Source organism: Nelumbo lutea, chromosome 1 (genome assembly GCF_056320005.1).
Source record: "Nelumbo lutea isolate HS-2025 chromosome 1, American lotus-T2T, whole genome shotgun sequence".
NCBI lineage: Eukaryota > Viridiplantae > Streptophyta > Magnoliopsida > Proteales > Nelumbonaceae > Nelumbo > Nelumbo lutea.
The window spans coordinates 216,894,474-216,905,378 of NC_142684.1; the positions used below are offsets into that span (position 1 = coordinate 216,894,474).

At 42.2% G+C, this 10,905-nt stretch overlaps 1 protein-coding gene across 1 annotated transcript; it reads left to right on the top strand.

Annotated features, from left to right (window-relative positions):
* The first annotated feature begins 5,891 nt into the window (after window positions 1–5,891).
* LOC148880994 (auxin response factor 18-like) lies at window positions 5,892–10,325 on the top strand. Its single transcript, XM_088963175.1, has 14 exons — window positions 5,892–6,493; window positions 6,618–6,721; window positions 6,882–6,977; window positions 7,054–7,110; window positions 7,253–7,405; window positions 7,503–7,587; window positions 7,737–7,827; window positions 7,961–8,122; window positions 8,228–8,341; window positions 8,451–8,523; window positions 8,610–8,763; window positions 8,847–9,406; window positions 9,514–9,701; window positions 9,847–10,325. Exons 1-14 carry the CDS (start codon window positions 6,421–6,423, stop codon window positions 9,992–9,994), a joined length of 2,058 nt encoding a protein of 685 aa, XP_088819301.1. The 5' UTR covers window positions 5,892–6,420; the 3' UTR covers window positions 9,995–10,325.
* The last annotated feature ends 580 nt before the right edge of the window (window positions 10,326–10,905 follow it).

Sequence of the window (10,905 nt, forward strand, 5' to 3'; positions counted from 1 at the left end):
CTCCTATAAGAAGCTACTAAGAGCTTGACCTTCGGGGGCAGCACTACTAACTTTAGGTCACCAGCTCACACGGGAGCCTTGGAAGGCTCGACCGGTAAGGGCGCCTATGTAGTCTGTTGGCCGCCAGCTCCCGCAGAAGCCACGAAGAGCTCATCTTTGTAGGGGGACCTTGCGGAGAGGACTGATGAGGCTTTATCTAAATTGAAAGTAAGGTTGGTAGAGCTACTTAGTTTGCTAGCTCCCTACATAGTCTTTGAGTTCATAAAAAAATGTAAACTATAAAGCGATAGTTTCAATTTCTAAAAAGTGAGGACTTAGCTTTGGTAAGATGAGAACTTAGCTTTTGTAGGATGAGAACTTAGATTTTTGTAGCGTGTTCCCATAGACGGCGCCAATTGATGTAACCGTTTCTGGTCACGTACCAACTTTTTGTGATGTATCAATTTTTTTGGCTACGCACCTCATCATTTGACTTAGTAGTGAAGTGCCTAGTGACGAACTGCCTGGTGGTGAGTTACCTGGTGGCGAGCTCCCTAGTGGAGAACTGTCTGGTTATGAGCTACTTGGTGGCAAGCTCCCTGGTGGAGAACTACCTGATGACGAGCTCCCTTGTGGAGAGCTACTTGGTGGCGAACTCCCTAGTGGAGAACTGCCTGGTGGCGAGCTCCTTGGTGGAGAACTGCCTGGTAACGAGTTCCCTGGTGGAGAGCTAACTGGTGGCGAGCTCCCTAGTGGAGAACTGCCTGATGACGAGCTCCCTGGTGGAGAGCTACTTGGTGGCGAACTCCCTAGTGGAGAACTGCCTGGTGGCAAGTTCCCTAGTGGAGAACTGCTTGGTGGCAAACTCCCTGGTGGCGAGCTCCCTACTAGGCGGCCTGTGACTCAGAGAATGGTGGAGCTCCCTGGTGCAGCGCAACCCGACTGCCCTCTACGTGAGGTGATCTTCTTTCATTTGTAGGTAGTGGGAGCTGAGGGACCTGCGAGAACTCCATCTTTTCCTCCTCTTTGTAGGCGGCGGGAGCTGAGGGACCTGCGAGAACTCCACCTTTTCCTCCTCTTTGTAGGCAGCGGGAGCTGAGGGACCTACGAGAACTAAATCAGAGGACCCGGGTGTATTTTCTTGGTGGGGACTCTCCAACGCTTAAGTTAGCACTCTGATTGTAGAGAGCTTTGAAGATGATATTGGAGAAACAAAAGAGTTAGAGAGTAGGGATTACCTCCATTTTTTCCATCCTCTCCTTCCCCTTTGGGGGGTGAGGTCTTTATATACTGGAGTCCTCGCGGGTTAGGTGGGTGAAAAGCCCTCAAACAGTAAGACTCGTCACATCCCGTCAGAACCGGGGTACGGTGGTGAACTACTCGAGGTTGTCAAGCTGGCGCTTGTGTCAGGTGGCCAAGTCGGCGCCTAGGCCAGGTTGTCAGGTTGGTGCCGGTTTCAGTCGACGGGTCGGTGTCTAGGCCAGGTTGTCAGGTAGGAGATCTTCTTGTGATATGCCAAACTACTCTTTTGTATCGAGCTACCCTACAAGTGGCGAGCTGCCCGGGGGAGCTATGCCGAGCTGCTTGGCTCCTTGGCGAGCTCTTTGGTGAGCTACCGAGCTCCTTGGTGAGCTCCTTGGTGAGCTATCGAGCTCGTAGGGTATGGGCGTCTTATGGGAGGCTAGGTCGGCCAAGTCGGATCATGTGCCAGGCTGATCCAGGTCGGATCATGTGCTAGGCTGATCCAGGTCGGCTAGGTCGGATCATGTGCCAGGCTGATCCAGGCCACACAGTTTGCGCAAGCCGCGCGCAGGCAGCGCGCAAGCCGCCCGTAGGTCGCGTGCTGGTCGCGCCAGGCCACGTCAGGCCGGCCAGACTGGTGCTCGGGTGGGACACCGACTTGGTAAGTTGTTGCCTAGGTGTTTGGCTAATTGTCACGAGGTACCACGTGTCGCAATTTCACTGGAGGGCCAAATCTCCTATCATCACAAAGTATGTGAGAGGGTGCTGATTTGTCTTAATAGGAGTGGTGGGAAGAGGAGAGGAGAGAGAACCAAAGAGAGAGAATGCAGAGTGAGTTTGGGTTCAGTCTAGGCACCTTCAGTCAGGGCACTTCTCGTGCAATTGGAGGATGCACCACGCATCCTCCAATTTGTGTAAACATTTGAAGCATGCAGGGGAAGCTTCGCGCTGTTAGCTTGCAAGTTGCAAGGAAAACCCATTTTTCGAATCTCCTCCCCTCCTCTCCTCTCCTCTCCCTTGAGTGTCGCAGGGACTTGTTCTCTTCTCCCTCTCTCTGCCCCCACCCATCCGACAACGACTTAACAACCATCACCGGTGGTAGGATCAACCTTAGGTATTATCTTCTTTTCATCTCTTCTTCTTCCATGAAAACTAACCCTAATTGGATACCGGCAACCGGCAGCCATCATCACCAAATACCAACAACTATTGCTGGCGAACAGAGGTCTCATAGCCCCTTGGGTAAAACAGTCACAAAGAGCTCGCTGCAGTTGCCACCAAACCAATGGGAGCCTAGGAAGAATTGGAGACATGGCGAAAGATCTGCTGTCGCTTCTCTTTGGGGGAGGAGGGCTACCTTTAACTACACTGAATCACTAAGAAGCGACTTTCAGCTTTCATTTCTCCATCTACAAACCCTAGTTCTCGTCTCCTTTCTGAAATAAATCTCTAATTCTCTTTATAGTTCATTCCACTCCATCAGAAGCCTCTTAAGGTCTCTCTTCTTGCAACTATCAACCGACCGCCGGATGTTGTGCTCCATCTGAGGAATTGATCTGATGTAAGCATTATGGCTTCAAATTTCTAGGCACTTTACCATTTCAAATTACGGTTAGGATCGAATTGAAGCACTAAAAAGTGATAATTTTCATTTTCGATCCCTATTTGAGCTTTTGTAAATGGCGCAAGAATTCAATGTCCCATCCATAGTGTTTCCTTTTGACGGGAATCCCGGGAGCATTCCGCAGCAGCGGCGAGTCCCAATGGCACCATTCCAGCCGCCGGTGATGGTTGTTTGTCACCGGCGGTAACAATTGTTAAGTCGCCGCTGGGTGAATGGGGGGAGAGAGAGGGAGAAGAGAACGAGTCCCTGTAACAGTCAAGGGAGAAGGGAGAGGAGAGGAGAAGAGGGGAGGGGATTTGAAAAAATGGGTTTTGCTTGCAACTTGCAAACTAACAGCATGAAGCATCCCCTGCATCGTTCAAACGTTTATACGAATTGAAGGACGCATGGTGCATCCAGAGTAAAGGTGCCTGGACTGAAGCCGGACTCATGCAGAGTAGGGGTTGATAGATAAATAGATATGTTCATACAAAGTGAGAGAGAGTGTTTTTTGACCTGCGTAAGGTGGTTCTGGAATGTCTCAAGAATCCAAAAATTGCCCGGTTGTCGACTGAATGTAGGACATATTTTACGTATGTATGCATATAAACCCACTTATGATAGAAAGAGACCACCAAATTCTTTTATTTATCTTTTTATTTCTTTCTAACGATATCATTCAAAGCATGTTTTGTTTTATTTGGTGATTGATGAGGATGCAGAAGAGACAGTGGCACGCCTTGTTTGACTGCTTCAATCCAAGTTATTGGTTCTATAAGTTTAATAGAAAATAGGTTTCTATCTTTTAATTATTTTTTTAAGGCACTGAATATCGAATAAGTGGCTCGCAGGGGGGTGAGCTAGGGATACAATCAGAACATCCACATCCGCATCTGATTAAAAAAATGTTTTTAATCGATATTAAAAAATAGAATAATAATTACAAATATTAATGTACTAATAATAAAAACATTATTTTAATTACATCAATTAATAATTCTAGAAAATAACTTTCACCAAATTTGATATTTATTAATAATAATTTTAAAATCTTAGTCTACATTTATTATATATTTATATATACTAAAATTTATGTTTTTTGTATTTTTACTAATTTTTTATTGTATTTTTGTGATAAATATATTTTTAATAATTATGTATAAATCTATTTTTGTTTTATTATTTAATCTTGAACTTTCAATAATCATTGGAATTTGGAGATTAAATTATTGTTATTTATTAGAGATTAGACTATTAGTTTAGCTAAAATTAAGAGTGTTCACGGGTTGGTTTGATTTAGTTGTAGGTTGTTTGGCCAACAAAATTGATTTAGTGGGGTTGGGAAATTGCTGAATTGAAATTCACAAAAAAAAAAAACTAGAAAATTGACCAACTCGGGTCGAGTTGGGTCAAGTTGGTTAGTTTGGTCAATTTGGTTGATTTTATCGGTTTGATGAACAACCCTATCTAAAATTAATTATTGTTATTTTGTATTGTAAAAAAATTATTAAAAGTTTATATGAAATATAACTGATTATTAATTAATTAAAAAGTTAAAATATAAAATAATTGTCTACTACTCTTATATGCTTTTATTGTTCAGCTTTCGCTTAATAAAACGCGTGCATCACACCGGTCTTCCTATTACTTAATTATAGTGGGAATGAAGCGATGAGTTGAGGTCAATGAACACGTAGTAATTACCTAAAAAAAAAGAATAGGTAGTAATGGCCTGTTTTCACGTTTTCACTACCTAATCATTCATGATAAATACACATCCCAACTGCATGATGATTCATGAACCGACCGGGGCCTAATCAAATTCCATTTCTTTCTTCAATTCCACTTTTGGACGCTGCAATCAGATATTTTTGCTCCCTATTTTAACATGCAAACAATATGTGTATATTTGCTCAAATCCATTTTTGAAGAAAGTAAGGAATTGTTGATTCACACATCCTATTTTTACTTATTCAAATATCTTATGAATATTAATTTGCCAATCAATCCATGTCTAAAAGTGGTGATCAATCAGATGGTATTGGTAAAAGCTCTTTTTAGTACAGTACCTGTACCACAATGAAATATAATTCGATCGACGTCCAAACACTGTCTTAATTCTTAATTCTTAGTTGATGAGGTTTGCTTTCTAGCAAACTAACTGAACTAAAAGAGTCCCAATTATATGAAGGGCCGAACGTGACTAGCTATGATTCATAATGGGGATATGTTTTATCATGCCAACTTTTTACTGAATGAAACCTTCTTTTGGATTTTTTTTTCCTGTCTACCTAAAACAACAACCTAAACTAAATATCTTGACCAGACATCTCAATGTCCAAATATCCCCCCCGCCATTTCCAGGAAAGAATCCTACGTCCCTCTTCTTCAACCTCATCCAATCCACTTGGGTTGCTGGAATCTGGACCAGGTTAGTTTCCATCATTTTCATGAAAAATTAGAAAAACGAAGAGGAGAAAAACCAAGGCATCCCAGAGAGAGGCAGAAAAGGACAAGCGCATGGGTGCCATGTTTTCCTTTTCACATGGGCCCCGCATAAACGAGAATCGTAGATAATTACGTATTCAAAACGAGGCGAAGTAGGGACACAGCACTTCCAACAATCTTCCAATAGCCGCACATTGGAATATCTCCGTATTTTGTTGGAAGATTGTTGGGAGCAAATTGTACCACCACCTTCGGCTTCCAGATCATGATCAATGTCTGTATGATGTGCGGATACAGATTATATTGGAATACAACATAGTTTTTGCTGCGAGCAGATCCCACTCCATTCGGAACGATTCCTGGAGGTCCAAATAAATTAATAAATAAATATAAACTCGCGAAGAAAGTATAATTAGAATAAAAATAAAAAAACAAAGACCGAAAATTTCTGCCGGGTTTAGTCGAGCCAACAGCTCTGCCTGCTGCAAAGCAGACAACGAAAGAGACTCCATCTAACGGCAACGTCAACTTGCAAACCTTTTTCCGTTACCTCCGAAGAAAAACGCATTCCGATCTCTTGGTTAAAACTTTAACCACGGTTAGGTTAACGAGAAAGTGAGAGAGAGAGAGAGAGAGGGAGCAGAGAGGCATATAATAGAACGCTCGGAGAGCGGTTTCTAGGATTCCGTAACGGCGTTTCTGGTATTCTCACGGGAGTGAAGACAGAAGACTGAAGAGAGGAGGTGGAAGGAGAGAGAAGGCTGCTGCCTGGTTGATTGAAGCAAGAGAGTAAGCCGCTTTGGCTTTGGTGGGTTTGGTAGAGCGAGGGCGGTTTCATAAAAGCGGTTTTGGAGCAGGACAAGACAAATCAGATAAGTGGTTTTATAACCGAAGCGAAGAGCAGATTCACGTTTTTCTCGTTCGGATCCCGAGATCTTTAGTCTTGAGTGAAAGAGAGGGAGTTTCACAAACCGAACAGTCGGGGGAGGTTCAATAAAAATCTAAAAACGGTTTCGTGCTCATTCAATTCTTTTTTCCTTCCTTTTTTTCTTCGTATAAAATGGGGTAGATTGTCGTACGGTGAAGGTATTTGAGGTCTAATTGATTGATAGAGCAGCGATTTTAATCGAGCTTCGGTAACTGATTTCATGGCGTATGGAGATAGCTGCAGAGGCCCCACGATTTCGCAACCGAATTTCTCGGGTGAACGGCCGGAGACAGGTGAAATGACTGTTGATATCTGGTTTACTGTGATTTTTGGTAGTTTTCCGGTGAAGTTTTGTTGTTTTCCTGGAGATTGTTAGTGCTTATTATCTTTTAATGTATTTTATATGCTTTGGTGCAGACGATCTCTATGTGGAGCTATGGAGAGCTTGTGCAGGACCTCTCGTCGACGTTCCTCGGACGGACGAGAGGGTTTTCTACTTCCCTCAAGGTCACATGGAGCAAGTAAGTTATTTTTTTTTCTTTTTTTCTAATTTTTAGTTCTACTCCTATTTTCCTGGTTTTGCTTGCTCAAGAAAGTAGCTTCTTTTCTGTGATTTCTCACATCACTTTAATATGTTCTGTTCTTTATGTATTTCATCGGTTTTTGTTTATGTTTTTACAGTTGGAAGCATCAACGAACCAGGAGTTGAATCATCAGAACAATTTGTTTAATCTTCCTTCAAAGATACTTTGTCGCGTTGTTCACATTCAGTTACTGGTATCCTTCTAACCAATGTTAGCTTCACCTGGTTCTTTTTCTTTTTCAAGATTTTTTTATCTCTTCGGGTTTTCAGGTGGAACCAGAAACAGATGAAGTTTATGCTCAAATTACCCTACTTCCGGAATCAGATGTAAGTTATTTCTAACCTTTTTTCTGTCTCTGATCTTGTTTTTTTCATTTTTAACTCTGATTATAAGAGTGGGTGTGTATGCCTATATATTTTTATTTTACTTCTGAGTTTTTTTTTTTTTTTTCAAATGAAATTTCTGCAGCAAAATGAGCCGACGAGTCCTGATCCATGCCCTCCTGAACATCCAAGGCCGGCTGTTCATTCCTTCTGTAAGATCTTGACTGCATCTGATACAAGCACACACGGCGGGTTCTCTGTTCTGCGTAAGCATGCCAACGAATGCCTTCCTCCTTTGGTACTTTTCCTTCACTCTTTATTCTTTGGATCTTCTTTTTATTTTCTTCTTTCGTTCCTCACCCTGGTTCTGCCTTCTGCCACTTTCCTTTCCCAAGGACATGAGCCAGCCTACCCCAACGCAGGAATTGGCCGCTAAGGATCTCCATGGTTATGAGTGGCGATTTAAACACATCTTCAGAGGTAATTGATTATGCCTGAATCCTCCATTTACTCTTGCACCCAAGACCTACAACGATGTTTCATGTATCAAGGCACTAGATTATTTCTTAAACCATTTGAAACAAACCGAGTAACAATAGGTAAATGGTATTTACAATTAACTATTCCAGGTCAACCACGGAGACATTTGCTTACAACAGGGTGGAGTACTTTTGTTACCTCTAAGCGACTGGTTGCTGGGGATGCCTTTGTATTCCTTAGGTATTTGATGTCGGATCTGTATGATCTTTCCAAAAAATACATATTTTTCATTTTTCATCTAGTTAGGATCCAACCAACTAGGGGTATATTATCTAGTAGCTTTGCACTTTAACTAAAAGGGCTGATTGTGTAGAGGGGAGGATGGCCTACGTGTTGGAGTCAGACGTCTTGCTCGTCAGCATAGCACCATGCCTTCCTCAGTCATCTCCAGCCAGAGCATGCATCTGGGAGTGCTCGCTACTGCATCTCATGCAGTAGCTACGCAGACCCTTTTCATTGTCTACTACAAGCCAAGGTTAGAAATGTTCCTAAAGATGTTTATGATTTTTTTAAAATCTTGTTGTTACTTCATTCATTTATTGATTTTTGCTTTGTTACTAATCTTCATGGTTTTCTCCAGAACAAGTCAATTCATCATAAGCTTGAACAAATATTTAGATGCTGCTAACAATGGGTTTTCAGTTGGTATGAGATTCAAGATGAGATTTGAGGGAGAAGATTCTCCCGAGAGAAGGTATTTGGTTATTTATGCGTGTAGGGAAATATGCATCAGAAGTTCTTTATTTTTTTTTTCGTCAATAAATTTAGGGGTATTCAAAGTTTTGTGCATTTTGGTTGATCAGGTTTACAGGCACAATTGTTGGGGTTGGAGATGTATCTTCCTATTGGAAGGATTCTAAGTGGAGATCATTGAAGGTTGAATGTTTTCTCAAGTAATACTATTCTTTTTCTTGTTGGTGACATTTGGGAAATTTGAATCTTAACGTTTTGTTCCTTCATAGGTGCAATGGGATGAGACAGCATCCATTCAACGACCAGAGAGGGTTTCTCCATGGGAGATTGAGCCTTTTGTTGTGTCTGTCCCTCCGAGTCTAACTCAACCAGCAGCCATTAAGACCAAGAAGCTCCGACCATCAGTAGATCTCCCTGTCCTTGGTACAGGAACTTCTCCCGGTTCCCCTCCTATTCCACTTTGCAAAGAATTGGATATTTTTTGACATGTTTCACTTGTAATGTAGAAAGAGCCACCGGTCCTGACACCTCAGCATTTTGGTACCCTGGTTCAACCCAGTCCAATGACCTTACACAAATAAGTGGAGCTGAAGCACAGGGAAGTGAAAACCAAGTTGGCTGGCTTCCTAAGCAGCAGAAAGAAATAAAGGGCAATGTCATAAACAGCAACAGCAGCTGTAGTTCAAGGACGACCATTTGGCCAGGGGGGGGCTGGCCCTCTACACTCGTGAATGTTTCTTTAAATCTGTTTCAGGACAAAATAGATGGCAAAACATGGTCAGTCCTCTCAGGGTTTCCAACCCTGGACCCCTCGAGGTCAACCAATAGCACGTTGCTTGACCCAGTGGAAAATGGGAAGAAATCTGAGCCATCTGCTGGTTGTCGGTTGTTTGGAATTGAGTTGATAAATAAATCTAGCGTCTCTACTCCAGACAAGGCACCTTCGCGTCCAGAAAGTGTAACTAGTGCGACTACCGAAGGGCTTAACCCAACCACTGTGTCTGTGTCATCGAAGGAGATTCAGAGCATGCAGATTTGCGGTACTTGTGCCAGAAGTCGCATAAAGGTAATACTAGAAACTGAATATGGTGTTGGTGTGGGGATAAAATGAAAATGAAAAGCACGGTGCTCCATTAATGGTCAAAGTCTGATCTTTTGTGGTTGGTGTTGAAGGTGCATATGCAAGGACATGCAGTTGGTCGGGCTGTAGACTTGACTGTGTTGGAAGGCTATGATCAGCTTATAAATGAACTGGAGGAGATGTTCCAGATTAAAGGAGAGCTCCGTCCACGGAAAACATGGGAAGTTGTCTACACTGATAACGAAGGAGACATGATGCTTGTGGGTGACGACCCGTGGCTGTAAGTATCCTTTGCTTGATCATGGATGGTAATGGTTCACTGCCTAATAATTTGAGCTGAATGCTTCTATCTCCGCATCTTAAAAACTTAATCCCCTGTTTACTAGACGTCATCTTTACATTCTTTTTTTTTTTTTTTTTGGCAGGGAGTTCATTAACATGGCAAGGAAGATTTTTATCTACTCGAGTGAAGAAGTGAAGAAGATGAGTCCAAGAAACAAGATTCCCACATCATCTCTGGAGGGTGAAGGGACTGTTGTATACTTAGATTCAGCGCTAAAGACTGAGATATGAAAGATTAGTTTCTTTCATGATGTCTTTTTTTTTTGAATTCTTTTTTTATTTTATTTTATTTTAGTATCATTTGGGCGTGTCTAACTTGGAGGGAAAGGTCCGAAAGGCGAGGGAGGATATTGGCTAATTTGGAAGCTGAGTTTTTTAGAGCTTTATTACAAAGGAAGGAGGAGGTTGATGATGATGATGATGATAAAGGGCCAAGTCAAAGTAGGATGGGTTAGGAAAGGGAGTAGGCTTGATTGTAGGAGGTAAGATGTGAATATCATGCTTGTCTTGTCTGGGCAATTTATGTGCTTGTAAATATAATATATAATCTGCATTTGGGTCATGGCTTGGCTTTGGTGAGTGGAAAAATGGGTCCTAAACTCCTGTCCCGGGATTGGTTTGTAGTTCAATAATCGGAGGCCCAATGAATAATAACCCGGGCCCATTAATGGCTTACCACTGCAACGAATCAAAAGAATGAAATTTGTGAAGTAAAAAAGTAATTGTGTTTTACAGTGTGTGATAATTAAATTTAATGGTTAGAACTAGAATATAAGATAATGAGGGTATCAACTTCTAGGGCCTCAGGGTGAGGCAGTAGTAGTTAGTATACATCATGCACTTCAATATAGTGGTCCATGATAATGCTAATAGTAATAAGAGAGGATCGTGTGACGTATATATTGAGGGTATGGTATGGATTGGCAGTATTTGCTTCTCACACTTCATAACCAGGGACAAGAGGTAGGATGCTTGAGAAATGTGGGTTGGGTCATGGGTCGTTCGATGGCCCACATAATAGGGGGGTGCATAAAATAATAGTCGAAATCCCGTGGCCGTGGCGGCAAAAGGAAGCAATGGCACGGCTTTGGGTAAATTTCACTTTTCAAGGAGATTATTTCAAAAGGAATTAGGTCTTGTCA